General features: G+C 38.4%; 1 protein-coding gene across 1 annotated transcript in view; it reads left to right on the forward strand.

Annotated features, from left to right (window-relative positions):
* Positions 1-17072, forward strand: part of pdlim7 (PDZ and LIM domain 7) — a 151494-nt gene that overhangs the window by 84567 nt on the left and 49855 nt on the right. Inside the window, exons 8-9 of the mRNA XM_073067020.1 lie at positions 7111-7262; positions 9753-9789. Coding sequence (XP_072923121.1) covers positions 7111-7262; positions 9753-9789 — 189 coding nt within the window. The remainder of the gene's footprint in view (positions 1-7110; positions 7263-9752; positions 9790-17072) is intronic.

A 17072-nucleotide genomic window follows, 5' to 3' on the forward strand; every position in this document is an offset into this window, starting at 1 on the left:
TGGTGGTGTGGGTGCAAGTTGATGGGACTAGGGAGTGTAAATGGTTTTGGCACAGACTAGATGGACCAAAGGGTCTGTCTCTGTACTGTATTTTCTCTAACTCTATGACACATGTCCTTTAGGGAAGGAAATTTATCATCCTTAAACTGGTTTGGTCTATAAGTAACTCCACACTCTTAGTGATTCTGTCTCATGATTGAAGGTCAATTGCACATGGACAAAGAACTTGTCAACAACATCTATGCCATATGAATGGACAAAAATAAGTTTTTGCTGCACAAATGTATAAAATATATTGCTTAATACATATTCTGAATGCAGTATGTATTAATCTTTTGAGACATTTAATTCAAACGAACTACAGAGTTTGGTGATATACCAGATGATCGAATAGTACATTGAACCTTCAGAAACATTGATCATAGTCCCAGGTATTTTAACACTTTTTTTTTAAAGAAGGGTGAAATCAGATGATGGACAGAGCTTAAAGAAAGATACCATATATTCCAAAATTGTTCAGTTGAAGTGCATTGTGCTGGCGTTGTTATTTGAAATGTGATCTGTAAGTGAAATGCATTCTTTGACATGTCTAATCTGATTAAATCAAAAAAAGATGTATTGCCTCAAACTGCACTTGGTACAAGTATTGCTTATCTTACTGCTTGTTCGTCTGTATATTGTCCTACTTTCTGCTAATTACTTCCATTGGAGAAAAGAATTCATATGGGCTCATTTCTTTACAATTCCCTTCAAATTATGTGCAATGTTTTGGTAATCTTTCAAATCTTGAAATTAAAGTATGGTTAAAAAGGAGTGATGTTGATATCAGTAGAGAAAAAAAAATAGGGAAATGCCATTAGATGAAGGAGGGGGGGTCACTCATCTCTGCTCCACAATTCAACTAAATCATGACTGATCCTTAACTTTGGCACCACTCTGCTGCACTGAGCACTTATTCCCTTACTCTTTTAATGGGATAATTTATCAGTCTTTCTTGGATACATTAAGAGAATGAGGAGGCACCCTAATTTAGACTGTGACCCCTGGTTCAAAATTTTCCAGTCAGCAAAATCATCAACTCTGCATACACCGTATCTCATCCCATTAGAATTGTGTGTATTTCATGAGATCGCCTCTTATTCTTCTAAATTAAGCATAGGTCCGCCGTGTTTAATCTCTCCTTATAAGACAAATCTGCCATTCTAGGAATCAGTATGCTGAATCTCCAAATACAGCTCTGTTACAAGCAACCTTTCCTACGGTACATGTGGGCACCATGATAGCATTTAGCATGACACTATTACAGTTTGGCGCACTTCAGAGTTCAATTCTGGCACAGTTCTGTAAGGAGTCTCTGTACATTCTCCCTGTGGAATGTGTGGGTTTTCCATGGGTGTTCTGGTTTCCTCCCACTATCTAAAGACGTACCAGGAGGTCAGTTGGTCATTGTAACTTGTCCTGTGATTAAGTTAGAGTTAATTGGACTTGTCAGGGGTAGCTAAGGCCATGTGACCGGAAGGATCTCCTCCACACTATATTGCTAAATAAATAAGTTAACCCTCCTAAGTACTAACACATTTCAATGTCTCACCAGTTAAGAAATAGACAGTATTTTCTAGTTCTCCCCCTAAAGTGGATGACCTCACATTTCTGCATGTTATATTCTATTTGCTGTCCCTTTGCTCATTTGTTTAACCTATGTTCTCTGAAACATGACTTCATCTTTCTGACAGCTCATACTGCCACCTACATGTGGATGTGATCCCTGCCTCCAAATCATTAATATTGTGGCGAGCATTCAGTCCACGGTGACAGATGAAAAGGGCTCGTTTATCTCAACAGCCCGTTTTATTGCACCAAGCACAATAACAGAGCGCGATCGCTCGGTGAGAACCCACCCAGTCCAGTACAGACAGGGGAGGTGATTATTGCACACCCCGGTTACAGTCAGGGTGACCCACAAACATGCACGTGAATAACTGGATAACCCAAGATAAAGTGCAACAATAAGTGAACGTGAACATCCCACCATAATCCCACAAACACGTTTTACAACAATAAGTAGCGTTGGCCACCAGGAATGCTGAGAGCAAACTGTCCCCACACACACTCTGGAAATCCACTCTGTATTCTAAGCAGCAGAGGCCCTAAAGATGATCCCTTACTCTTTCAAGCTGAGAATGACCTATTTATCCCTGCTTTGATTTCTGTCCATGAACCAAGCTTCAATCAGTGGCAGAAGATAGTTTGATAAAGATTTGGATATAAAGTCAATCGAGGGCTATGTGGTCAGTATAGGAAAGAAGTGCTGAGCTGATATTCTTGAAAAGTGGAGCGGGTATAAGGGGCTGAATAGCCTGCTCCTGTTTCTATTTTTGTTGTTATTCTGTAAGTGGCTTGTTACAATTTCCTAATAGATTCCAGCATTTTCCTTAGCTAATGTCAGGCTAACATTAATGTCCTGTAGTTCCTTTTATTTCTCTCTTTCTCCTTTCTTAAATAGATTTTGCTCCCTTCCAGTCATGGGAATCTTTCAAGAATATTGGAAGATGACAACCACTGTACTTGCCAATCTGTTATATATCATAGCTGCAAGTCATTAGGTCCTGGCAATTATCACTGTTCAATCCCATTAATTTCTGCAATATTAACCTTTTTTTTAACAAATGCTAATTTCTTTCCTGTCTTCCTTTACTCTCCACTTGTGAGTCATGATTTTCATGAGGTTTTGTTTGAAGATGGACACACATAATTTGTTCAGTTTTATGCCAATTCCTTCCTTTGTACATTTTCTTGAAAGTATGTTAGCAGCCCCTATTACTTTCTGCTGTCTTTTCCAATTTACTTGGCTGCAGAAGATCTTATTTGTTTTATGTGTACATTAGACTGCCTTCATATCTTAGCCCATCTTTGCGGATCTTCATTTTCTTCCAATCTTCAGACTTAATGCTGTTTGCAAAGTTCTAAGCCTTTTCCTTTCAATCTGGCACTGCCTTTGACTTCTTTTGAAAGCCAAGATTGGACCACTTTTTTTTTACTTTAAAGGGATAGATAATATTCGTAAACATTTATTTTGTTAAAAGTTAGTTATTGATTATTCTCTGTCATAGTTTTAATCTAGTTTCTCAATTTACCATGGCCAAATCATAATGTTTTTCATTGCATTATTCAACTTTAAGTCCTTGATTTTAGTCTGTAATACTTTCAGTTCTTATGTCAAACGATATCAACATGATCACTGTTTCCTGATTAATCTTCCCTCTTTTCAAAATAGATCTAAAATACTCTGTCCCTTCATTGGCTCCTCAAGGTACTGATCTCTTGTACACCATGTATTCAACTGTCACACATTTACCACTAAATTGATTCTCCTTGTCTATATGCAGATTAAAGTCTTACATGAATATTAAAATATCATTCCTGCAGTACTTTTAATTTCCTGGTTTCGCTATGTTTTACTCAACTAATACTTATAACATTTTCTTCTGTTTTGTCCACTCAAACTGACTGTTTCATTTTCAGATTTGAAATCTTTCCTCTCCACTTCATCCCCCTTTTTTAATCAAGCTCACACACCTTCATTTCTATTTTGCCTTTCTCTTCTAAAAATGATGTAAAATATTTACTTCCCAATCTTGGTTATTGCCCAAGTATGTCTCGGTAATGACTATTGGAATAACTACAGAGATGTGAAAAAAAAACTTTAGCCAGTGGGTGGTGAATCTATGGAATTTGTTGCCACAGGTGGCAGTGGAGGCCAAGTCATTGGGTGTATTTAAGGCAGAGATTGATAGGTATCTGAGTAGTCAGTCTATCAAAAGTTATGGTGAGAAGACGGGGGAATGGGACTAAAGGGGAGATTGGATCAGCTCATGATGAAATGGCAGAGCAGACTCGACGGGCCAAATGGCCGACTTCTGCTCCTTTGTCTTATGGTCGTCTGGATTAGACACACTGATTCCTATTTGTACTATTACTTCATCTACTTTATTACAGATAAAAGGCCTTCAGATTTATCTTTATACTATTTTCCTTCCTGTGATTTTTTTTACTGCAAAATTCAAAAAGTTCAAAGTAATTTTATTATCAAAGTACATAAATGTCACCATATACAACTCTGAGATTCATATTACTGCTGGGTTACTCAATAAATCCAATAACCTTAGTGGAGTCAATGAAAGACCACATCAATAGGGCGGATGACCAATGTGCAAAAAAAACCAAATTGAAAATACAAAAGGAATGGAAAAAATAATGATAATAATAAATAAATAAGCAATAAATATCAAGAACATTAGATATAGAGTTCTTGCAAGTGGATCCTTGGGTTGTGGGAATATTTCAATGATGGGGCAAGTGAAGTTGAGTCCTTTGGTACAAGAGCCTGATGCTGAGGGGTAATGACTGTTCCTGAACCTGGTGCTGTGAGTCCTGAGGCTCCTGTACCACCTTCCTGATGACAGCAGTGAAAAAAGTATGATCTGGGTGGTGGCGGTTCATGATGATGGATGCTGCTTTCCTGCAGATTGTTGTTTTCTCTTCTACGTTTGTTGCTCTTTCTCTTCTCTGCTGACACAGGTTATGTTGATACCGTGTAGTATCACATTTACCCTTTTTCTTTAGCTTTTGAAATTAACCTTCACCAGAACCCCCCTTCCCCCCCAATATTTAGTTTGAAGTGTTATCATCCCTATTCAATTAAAAATTTCCCCAGATTTGGTGCCATTTTCCCAGTAATTGAAACCCATTTTTCACAGACCAATCTTTGAGATGCATATTCAGTCCTCTAACTGTGTTTGCCCTATGCCACTTTATATGTAGTGTGGCCGGTAATCTAGGGAATATCACCTTTGATATATTGATTTTCAATTTGGAAACAGATTTCATATATTCCTTCAGCAGGATATTCTCCTTTGTCCTATGTTGTGATTCCCACATGGATCACAAGAATTCAGTTGTTCCCTTTCACCTGCACTTCCCTCTCCAGTCCTGAGGGGTTGTCCCTAACTCTGACATTGGAAAAGTGATACAGCCTTTAGGACTCAGATTTGCAGATGCAGAAAACACAATTTATCCCTAAGTTTACTGTCTCTTTTACCAATACTTACCTTTCTCTTGCTCAACTTCATTAACCTCTTGTACCATGGCACTGAGTTCAGTTTGCTCATATACCCTGAAACTCTTGCTCTCGACTGCAAAGAAAAAAAAGCATCTCCTCTCTTCTACAAGAGGCTTCTTCTAACCTACCTGGATTTTAGACATAATCATCCCCATTTGTTTCTTTTGGCTGACAAATTTATTTATTTATTTATTAAGATACATTGTGGAATAGGCCCTTTGAGCCCTTGAATCCAGTAATCCCCCAATTTAATCCTAGCCCAATCACGGGACAGTTACAATGACCAATTAACTGATGTGTCTTTGGACTGAGGGAGGAACCAGAGCACCTGGAGGAATCCCACACATTCACAGGGAGGGGTGTACAAATTCCTTACGGGCAGCAGCAGGAACTGAACCTGAGCAGCGCGCTCAAGATGCTGGAGGAACTCAGCAGGACTGCTGTAGGGTCTCAGCCTGAAATGTCGACTGCACTCTTTTCCATAGATGCTGCCTGGCCTGCTGAGCTCCTCCAGCATTTAGTGTTTGTGGCTTGGATTTCCAGCATCTGCAGACTTCCTCTTGTTTAGAGACAAATCCGTCGTGGATTTGGCTGAGCCCTCAGATTTGTATTCCCAGGTAACAGGAATTTAGTAACAGCACCAATTAACCACTTCCAGTAGGAAGAGTGAAAGTCATTTGCTTACTACTTCATATTTCTTTGATATAAAATGTACAGAATTTAAGAAAATTGAACGTTAAAACTAATGTAATTAGAACATTCTAAAATAAAACAACTAATTTTAGCTTCCTACATATTATTGAGATTTAGTGGAGAAATTTTAAATTAATATCTCTTGGACTCAAGGTAGAATATATTATGATACCTCTTCTTTTGGAGGCACCATAATTTTAAACAATTTGTGAGTCCTTTTTGCAGTGTCTTTTACTCAATGACCGATGGCTGTTGACAGATAATCTTATTCCAGAGAACTGTACTGCAGCAGATTAAAATGCACTATAGAATTTCAAAACCTCATTAGAATTTTCTGAACATTGCCTTTCTACCTTTTGGCAGAAGTTGTAGCTCATGTACGTAGAGAATTTTGTTGAATGTCTAAGGTGTCACGCTTAGCTCAGTAATGGCACTCTTGCTTTTTGAAACAAATGTGGTTCAAGCCTCACTCCAGAGCCTTGAACACACAGTCTAGCCTGACATTGCATGTGGTGCTGACGTTCAGCTGAGAGGTTAAATAAAGCCCCAGCTGCTGTCTCAGGTGTGGATGTAAGTAATCTCCATGCACTTTTCAAAGAATAGCAACATGATTTTTCATATGTTCTTTTGAATACTTAGCCCTCAGTGAGCTATGCTAAATATAGTTTATTTTGTCATTGCTTTTTGCAAGGCTAATTGGTACATAAAACAGCTAATATATTTCCCTGGATTGTAATATTGCCCTGGATTTTAATACTGACTTTTTAACTTCACTTCCTGGTCCTCATGCTAACTGATATTGCTAACTCCTGCCCCACGTCAAATTCTGAACGTCTTCCTTTGCTAAGCATTATCACCCTTATCACATTATCACCCACTCAAACACCCTTTCATGCTCTTTGCAACCTTTTGAACTTGCACAGGGTCTTCTCTACTATCTCAACAGCTAGGGTGGTGTATATGGGAACTAAAACAGAGAAACACATCGAAGACTTTTTATCTGAACTCACTAATGTCACCTAATTGAGTCATTCTATCTCCTTTGGTTTTTATTTTAGATTTTCAGCATCTGCAGATTTCTTTTTGGTGTTTCATTTACTCCAGTATCTTCTCGTATAACTGTAATGCTACCATAGGGTTGGGAGTTGTTTTGCTATGCTAAAGGCACTGTATCAACTTAAGTTCTTAGCTGCATTTGAGGTCACATGCTGCTTTTCAAATGCTTTCTCACTCCCTCTGTCTTGATATGTATTTCTTTCCCCACCCCATCTTCTTTAACTCCTGAAAACATTATGTAGACGTTATGGCAAAGTTGATCATCGTGTTATCGTACCAAATGATGCCAGCAAGAAAAGACTTATGGAAGACACAGAGGATTGGCAACCAAAAACTGGAACAACCCAATCCCGCTCTTTTCGTATCCTTGCTCAATTAACGGGCACAGATTTCAGTAAGTGTAGTTAGGTTATTAATGTGCAGTGGTGTACAGCATGTCAAATAGCAGTTGATAATTTCTGAAAACATTAACGTCTATTACTCTAACAAACATAATGGTTAATGTCATTTATACATTTGCTGAAAATCCTCTCAATTGCAGTTTTGTGAGGAAAGGATGTATGATTCAGGATTTCCTAGGAACAAATGTAAAAATATGGATTGTAGAATGTAGAACATTTTCAGCCATGATAAAAGAACACCTTGCATTGTATGCTTTAAGGAATCAGCTTAAAAAAAAGCAGACACCAAACAGCAGAAGTGCACATTTAGGGAGTGATGCACTTCTTCGTCCATGCATGGCTTGGAGATGCCTTGGAGAATTTTCTAAATAGAATGGTGCAAATTGAATGGATAAATTTAGAGAGTATATTTGAAAGAAGAATCACGATAGTTTCTGTTATTGGTAGAGATGCAAAATAAAAATGTACAGTCCTTGAATGCATGATAGTGAAAGTTGGAATAAGATTGTGGAGAGATTAGTATTTAGAATAGGTTTATAGAGGGGTCGGAACGTGGACTAGCAGGAATTGATGAAATGTGTATGTGGTTATAAGAATTTTGGGTAGTTTGGACTGCACGAGATGGTGGGAGCACCAGTACTGAATTTAAAAATAACAAAAGTTTAAAATATTCAAGAGTATCAAGATTCAAGATTCAAAAACTTTATTGTCATTCTAACTGTACATCAGCTCTGCAGAGCAGAATGAGACAGGATTTCCCAGGAGCAGTGCAATCATAACATAACAAACACAACACTAAATAATAAACATAACAATAAATAGTAAAACACAACAGCTACATGTCAGTTAAAAACAAGTTATAAGTGTCCAGTGCAAGTTAAAAGTGTCCAAAGCAGAGTCAGGTAGTGCAGCTATTTAGCAGTCTGACTGCCTGTGGGAGGAAGCTGTTTAGTAGCCTTGTGGTTTTAGTTTTGATGCTCCTGTAACATTTACCTGATGGCAGAAGAACACAGTTCATAGAGAGGGTGTGAGGGATCTTTAATGAGGTACCGTGTCTTCTGGAGGCATCGACTCTGAAAGAGGACTTGGACAGAAGGTAGGGAGACCCCAATAACCTTCTCCGCTCCCCTAACCACCCTCTGCAAGGCACGTTTGTTGGCAGCACTGCAGCTGGAGTACCAGGTTGTTATGCAAAAGGTCAGCACACTCTCAACCCGAATGTAGTTAAGATGTTAATGGAGAATGATGCTTGTTTAAGCTTCCTCAGAAAGTGCAATCTCTGCTGCGCTCATTTCACAATCCCAGTGGTGTTCCTGGACCAGGTGAGATTGTCCGAGATCTGCACCCCAAGGAACTTGATGTTTTCCACTCTCTCCACTGTGGAGCCGCTGATGCTGAGGGGTATGTGCTCAGGCTGAGACTGTCTGAAATCGACGATCATCTCCTTGGTTTTGGTGACATTAAGCATCAAGTTGTTGTCACTGCACCAGCTCTCTAGGTGTTTAACCTCCTCCCTGTACATTGTTTCATCATTTTTGCTGATGAGCCCCACCACTGTGGTATCATCAGCAAATTTAATGATCAGGTTCTCCTTGAATCTGGCTGCACAGTCATGTGTTAGCAGTGTAAACAGCAATGGGCTGAGCACACAGCCTTGTGGGGATCCAGTGCTCAGTGTGATGGAGTCAGAGATGTTCCTGCCAACACGGACTGACTGTGGTCTCTCTGTCAAGAAATCCAGAATCCAGCAACACATGGCAGTGTTAAGGCCAAGCAGCGACAGCACTCCTATTGTTCAGGGACAGCTTTGAATGTTAGTCCATTCAACCACCTTAGTATTAATAAGTGATAGGCCAGTATTTGTAGATTCCCACTGAAGAAAAATAAACATTTTAGTGCATCAGTTATGACCATCATTATAAAATAAATTGTGCTTTTGAAAAACCAGTTGGTACAAATATTTGAGGAATTTTATTTTACTGGGATAGAAATCTGAATAATGTTAAAAGGGTTTCTTGCTAAGTTGAAATAGTTTTGTGGAACAATGACTAGAACTTTGTCTGGAAGCAATTTATTTTGAAGAAATTTAGTTCAATTTAGCACCGAGAGGGTAAGGATATGTTCATGGTTTTCGTTAATTAACTGGAATGTTGCATGGTGTGTGTAGTACACCAAATGTTTGGCTTCATGAACCTGTAAACCTGAGTTGTGTCTTGTCTTTTCCGCTGTGAATGAATGAGATGAATTTTAGTTTACATTGGATGGACTTTATATTGTTTTCTTGCTGTTATTAACATAACAAGGCACCATTAAGGATGTGAAGAGTATTTTCTTGTACCAATTTAAAGTAGTTAATCTGAGAGCATGTGAAAGAAGTGTTCATACAAATCTTTGTAATTAATTTGAAAATTGTTTTATTTAGTATTTTAAGTTAGCACAGGCTATTAACCAAGAATCCCTCATTTATTTTCAATTAATTGCAGTGAGAGATCCAGATGATGAAGTTGTTAAAAAAGCCAGGTAAGGCGTGGAAGAACCAATTGAATTATGGCCTTTTTAGGTGGCATATTCCAGGCAGTTTTCACGATTTATGCTAATGTTTTCCATTAAAAACTCTGCATCCGTAAAGGAAATTGTCAATGAAAAATCAGGTCATCTTCTGTATTGTATATATGGCAGGACTAAATTGGCAAGACCAGAGGAATAGTGCAATTATGTTGTCACATTCATATCAGTAGTTGCCATTATAAAGAACATTTTAAAGCGTTTGACTTTAAAATAGACTCCAGGTTAACAATGCTCGCCTGTCTTATAACCTTGGTTGAGTTTGTGACCAAATATTGTTTGCTCTGAATATGCATTGGCACATGCATTTGATAGACAGTGTCAATAGCAGTAGAACGTTGAACCACATTCCCTATAAATCAAAGACGAGGGCATTGATAAACTTTTACCTTTCAGTAACTTGAGGCCACCATTGATTATGTACTTTTAATCAAAAAACGTAGTGACTAAGAGCATATTCTAAAGGATAGATATTCTGTTATGCCTGGTCTGTACTGTGACATATCAAAGCCCATCCATAATCTGCAGCACATTATTCAGTAAATGAATAAAGGCAGCATCTAGCAGCTGTTACGTACCCCGTAACTGGGTCACTTACCAGCAAAGATAGAGAGGTCCGTTGAAGTCTGATGGTACTATTTTTAACAGTATTTATTGATAAAAATACACAAAAATAATATCAATGCAAACATACAGATAATATACGTCGTCAATACTAAATCTAAAAGCGCGGGTATAATAATAATCAATAAGAAATAGCTCTATCGTTGTCTAGGGTATAATGTATTGTCCGATGGAAATATAAAAGTCACTTTAGTTCATTCAAGCTGCAGCTTTTGGTTGGAGAGAGAGACGATGTTTTTAGAACTTGCCCGTTTTCCTTTGTTATGATGTCGATCCTTCGAAATGTCGTCGGTGGTGATCTCTTCTTTAGCTAAGCTGTCTTCCGTGGTAAGGCCTCAATCCCAGGCAACAGGAAAGGACACACGTGGACCTTCCACCGGCTGTCGCTATTAAACGCTGTCACGGGATTTCCAGCGTTTCTCCTCTGGTGCGTCTGAAGGGGCTGTTCCCCCAGACCCTCTTTTATCCTGACTCACAGGGTCTCAGATGTCAATCAGGGTGGAGGGATGCCTCCCCTCAACCAGCCCACTTTTGGTCATTCCCTGAGGGCTTCAAATAAATAGCACCATACTCAATACACAATTCCAAGAGACAATGGCCGTTTCCCGTAGCTTTGTATCGTCGAGGGGCCAAGACATTCCAAACGTCTCTCTCTCATTTCCTGGGTCTCCTGACCTGAATTAATAGCGATCTTGCGATTCTCAAAAAGGAGGGGGCTACTTTGGGACCCTTCAGACCCCTCAGAGTTGGGCACAGGTGTAACACAGCCAAGCATTTTGATAATAAATTAATTCATTTGATTTGTACTTCCATTATTCTTAACTGAGCTATAATACTATGAATTTCTCTGAACCAATAAAAGTCAAAATTGTGGAAGTAGACAGCTCAATGCAGCTGCTTGAGATAGTCGGGCTGGAAATGAACACAAGTTTCCTATCCACACTCCTAGCATTAATATTGTAAACTCATTGTGCTTTTATAGCATAAAATCACAATTAAAGGAGATGTGCAATATAGTGGGTAATTTTATGTAGGTAGAAATAAAATTAACATGTTGGATAAACTACCTACTTTTTACCCTTATTTCATGGATGCTATCAGGTTTGCTGAACAACTTCAGCACTTTTAGTTTTATTTTCAAATTTCCAAAATCTATAGTTTTGAAAATTTGTAGTAAATGCCAAGAAGGACTTTCTTTTTATAGAAGCATATTTACTTTGCATATATGCTTTATTGTTGTATAAAGATAAATGAACTATTAATGGTGTTTTTTTTTCCAAATCTTCAAATTAATAATCGATTGATAACTCCAGCAACAGATGAGCACAAATGAAAGTAATCCTTCCCAATGTAGTAAAGCTTAAGAATTTAAGATACAGAGACAGGAATAGGCAGAAAATTTGTTTTTGATTTATAGCAAAATGTGGTTCAGTGTTCTAACACTATTGATACAACTGTATGTCCTAATGCGTATTCACTACAAAACAATATGATCATAGTCCTGATGAACAATCCCAGCCCGAAACATTGACTTTATTCCTTTCCGTAGATGCTGCCTGACCTGCTGATTTCCTCCAGCGTCTTGTTTTGTGTTACTCTAAATTTCCAGCATCTACAGAATCCTTTGTGTTTAAGATCATAGGTGACTCCTTTCAATAAGATCACAGCTGACTCAATTTTGGCTTTGTCTCCCTCCACCTTCCTTGACTTGTTTAATTCAAATGATTATCAGTTTCTGCCCCAGAAGCATGCTCTCTGCTTTCTGGGAATGAGAATACTGAAGAGCATTGACCACTCTGAGAAGAGGAATCCCTTTTGTTCTAAGCACATGCCCCACTCGGGATCCATCTTTGAAACCCTCCTCAGAACTTTAGGTTTCAATAAGAAAAACATTGCTGAACTATAATGTGGTTAGAGCTAACTTGTTCAGCTTCTCTTCATATGTTAGCCACAATCACAGAAAAATGCCCTAATTGTGGTATTTTCTTAAGTATAGAGATCAAGACTGTATGCATTAGCCCAGAGATATGGTTGTTTCAGCACTCTGAAAGCTGCATTAAAACTTTCCTACTTTAATATACCTTATCCTTTGCAATCTGCGCCAACATTCCATTAACCTTCCTAATTACGTGCTGCTCCTTTATGTCAGCTCTTCGCTTTTCATGTACTAGGACCCTCAAATCCCACTTCAACCATAGTACTTTTGCACTCTCTAGTTAAGTAATCATTAGTTTCTTTTTCTTTCCATCTTTTCAATTTGGATAGCCAGTATATTTTCCCACATCATATTCGTAGACATAGAGCATTACAGCACAGTACCAGTCCTTCAGCAAAAAGTGTTATACTGAACTTTTGACCTAATCTGAGATCAATCTAAACTTTCTATCTTACATTACACTCCATTTTTCTATCATCCACATGTCTACCTAAGAGCTTGTGGGAAATGCTCCTCATGTATCTGCTTTTACTGGCAGGGCATTTGATGACCCACCACTCTCTATATAAAGAACTTATCTCTGACATCCCCACTCTACTTTGCTCGAAATCACCTTAGAATGTTGTCTGTTTGTTCATTTCCATAGATGATGCTTGATCTGCTGAGCACCTTAAAATTATGTCCACTTGCGTTTGTCACTTTTGCCCTGAGAAAATGCCTCTGGCTGCCCATTTGATCTATGCCTTCTAAATCTTGTACACCTTTATCAAGTTGCTTCTTATCCTCATTCAGTCTGAAGGGGAAAGCCCAAATTCGCTCAATCTATCTTCATAAGGCGTACCCTTTAGTCCAGGCAGCATTTGCACCCTCTCTAAAACTTCCACATCCTTCCTGTAATGAGGCAAGCAGAACCGAACACAATATTCCAACCAGGGATTTATAGAGCTGCAACATTACCTTGTAGCTCTGGAACTCAATCTCCATACACCTTCTTAACAACCCTATCAACGCGCATGACAACTTGAAGGGATCTATGGACATGTACCCCAACTTCCACACTGCCAAAGAATCCTGCCATTAACACTGTATTCTGCCATCAAATTCAATTTTCCAAAATGAAACACTTAACACTTTCTGGGTTGAAGTCCATCTGCCACTTCTCAGCTCAGTTCTGCATCCTGTCAATGTCCTGTTGCAATTTATAAGAAACTTCCACTTTCCACCAATTTGTCATATGTCAGGTTTTTTTTCTGCATTCATTTAATAAATACCCTTTTGCAAACTTTTCACTATCTCCAGTGCATTAGCAAATTTGGCTACAATGAACTTGGTCCCTTCATTTAAGATTGAAACCTGTTCAAGTCCCAGTACCTATTCTGGTGACTAATATTGATTGTCAATTTTCAATTGCTTTTTTATCCCACTCAATTTCTTTTTGTTAGTTAGCCACTCACCTATCCATGCCAATATATTAACTCCAACCCAATGCACTTCATGAGCTGTCCTTATTTTCCTCCGAGTTCGCTGGAAAAGCAAATCAAACAGATTGTTTAGCAGACAACTAGTTATGTTAGTCAACTGCATACAAGTAAGTCTGAAGTTGCTGGAAATCCAACACACACAAAATGCTGGAGGAACTCAACATGTCAGGCAGCATCTATGAAAATGAAAGTTTTGAGTTATTTTTGAGCTGAGACTTTTCTTCAGGAGTAAGGAAGGGTCTCAGCCTAACATTCCGACTGTATTTTCATTTCCAAAGATACTGTCCGACCTACTGAGTTCCTCCAGCATTTTGTGTGTGTTGCTCTCGATTTCCAGCATCTGCAAAATCTCTTGTGTTTTAAACTGAAACAGCAGGCAGATTTTAAAAAAACAATCACCCAATGAAATTTATGTAAATGAATTTGGTCTGCAATATCCCAAACAATACATTAAAATTTTGGAACGTAGTAATGAAAATTTTGAAATGTGTTTATTTGCATTGTATCTTATTATAGAAGCAGGCATTCATGAGAATGAACACCACACACTCAAAATGCTGGAGGAACTCCCCAGGTCAGGCAGCAACCATGGAAGGAAATAAACAACGTTTGGGGCAGACCGCTCATCACGACTGGAAAGGAACGGGACAAAAGCTGTCACTGCCCCCTTCCTTCCCAGTCCTGATGAAGGCTGTTGCTCAAGACTTCCAGCATCGGCAGAAACTCTTGTGTCTTTCCTGAGAACGAAAACAGAATTGGACTGAGGGCTAGGGTACGCCTCAGGTGGTTGAATCACTCAGGTGGAAGTCAAAATGTGTAGGCAGCCCCAATGTAACCAATACTAAGTTACTATAAAATACAGATTGTAAAAATTCTTTTGTTTTAATAATTGTGTAGTGATGATTTGAAACAGTATTTTAAAAGTTTTGTACTGTTAAATCAAGTATACAAGGATTTAGCAGTGGTCCTTGAAGTGTCTATTTAGAGCACTGATTTAAACAATTTTTAAAACTTCTTTCGTTGCTCTTTTTGGTGGAATCCAAAGATTAAGAGTGGTCCTTTTATGTTCCATAAAAATCCTGTGGTTACCCAGGTTGAGGCAAGTCAATTTTCTGCTGAAATATTAAATGTAAATCACTAAGATAGTATGCTCCATTTGTGTGGCATAACACAAACTCAAAGTATAAATTGAGAGGTATTCTGAAATGGTAAGGTTTTAAACTTTGTTTGCCTCCCTTTGTAATTTGAACTTTTTTATAATAAGTTTACAATAAAAATATTTTGCTATTTCAGTGCATTCATAACACATGGTAGGGTTTCATATACCTGGATCTTTGGGATCCCTTCTGGGTAAGGTATGACTTATACAAAACCCTGAACCTGAGAGGGACCAACAACTTGCAGGCAGGTTTGCTAGAGCTGTTGGGGAGGGTATAAAATACTTTGGCATGGAGACGGTAATCAGTGTGTTAGGTAATCAGTGATGAAGATGGGCAGTTGGTATACAAATAGATGCGATGTGTAGTGAGACTGTGAGGAAGGGCAGGCAGATAATGGGGCAAAATTGCAGTCATTCAAATGGGTTGAAATGTAACATGGGGACAAAATTAAAAAAGGTGAAGAATACAATTCTAAAGATGTTATATTTGAATGCATACAGTACATGGAATAAGGTAGATGATCTTGTAGCACAGTTAGAGGTTAGCAGGTATGATGTTATGGACATCACTGTGTGTGGCTGAAAGGAAATAATTGTTGGGAGCCTAAAACCCAGGGATATACATCAAAATGACATGTAGGCTGGTTGTTGGGATGGGGTGGCTCTGTTGGTTTACAAAAAAATCAAATATTTCTAAAGAGGTGGCATAGAATCAGAAGATGCAGAATCCTTGTGGATACAGTTAAGAATCTGCAAGGTAAAAAGACCATGATGAGAGTTGTATATGTAGAGACCTCTGAACAGTAGCCAAGACAAGGGGTACAAATTACAATCTGAGATAGAAAAGGCATGTCAAAAGGATAATGTTACAATAGTCATGGAGGATTTCAGTATGAAGGTAGATTGGGAAAATCATGTTGGTATTAGATCCCAAAAGAGGGAATTTGTAAAATGCTTAAGAGATTGCCTTTTAAACAGTTTGTGGTTGAGCCCACTAGGGGAAAGGAAATTCTGAATTGCATGTTGCGTAATGAATCAAATTTGATGAAGGAGCTTAAGGTAAAGGAACCTTTAGGAGGCAGTAATCATAATATGATATAATTCATCTTGCAGTTTGAGAGGGAGAAAACAAAGTCAGATGTATCAATATTATAGTAGAGTAAAGGGGATTACAGAGGCTTGAGGGAGGAGTTGGGCAAAGTTGATTGAAAAAGGATACCAGCAGGGAGAATGGCAGAACAGCAATGACTAGAGTTTTTGAGGGCAATTCAGAAAGCACAGGATAGATACATTCCACATATGAAGATGTATTTTAAAAGGATGATGAGGCAACTGGCTGACGAGGAAGTCAAGAATAGCCTAAAAGCAAAGTGAGGGCATATATTATAGCAAACATTAGTTGGAAGTTAAAAAATTGGGAAGCTTTTAAAAAGCAATAGAAAGCAACTAAAAAGCCATAAGAAGAGGAAAAAAGGAAGTATGAAGGTAAGCTAGCCAATAATAATGGAGGAATTACAATGTTTTTCCAGATATACGCAGAGTAAAAGAGAGGTAAGAATGCATATTGGACTATTGGAAAATGATGCTGGGGAAGGTAGTAATGGGGAACAAAGAAAGGGCAAATGAAGTTAAGTATTTTGCATAAGTTTTCACTGTGGAAGACATTTAGCAGCATGCTAGAAATTCAGGACTGTCAGTGGGCAGGAGTGAGTGTAGTTGCTATTGCTAAGGATGAAGGTACTTAGAAAGCAGAAAGGTCTGAAGGTAGATAAATCACCTGGACCAAACGGACTACACTCCAGGGTTTTGAAAGAGGTAGCTAAATGAATTGTGTAGGTATTAGTAATGATCTTTCAAGAAATATGAGATTCTGGAATGGTTCTAGAGGATTAGAAAATTGTGAATTTCATCCACTCTTTTAGAGGAATGGGGGCAGAAGAAAGGAAATTATAGGCCAGTTAGCCTAACTTTAGTGGTTGGGAACATTATTATGGGTGAGGCGCTGGGGTACTTGGAGGTAAATGCCAAAATTAGGCCA

This window comes from Hemitrygon akajei, chromosome 15 (assembly GCF_048418815.1).
Source record: "Hemitrygon akajei chromosome 15, sHemAka1.3, whole genome shotgun sequence".
Classification (NCBI taxonomy): domain Eukaryota; kingdom Metazoa; phylum Chordata; class Chondrichthyes; order Myliobatiformes; family Dasyatidae; genus Hemitrygon; species Hemitrygon akajei.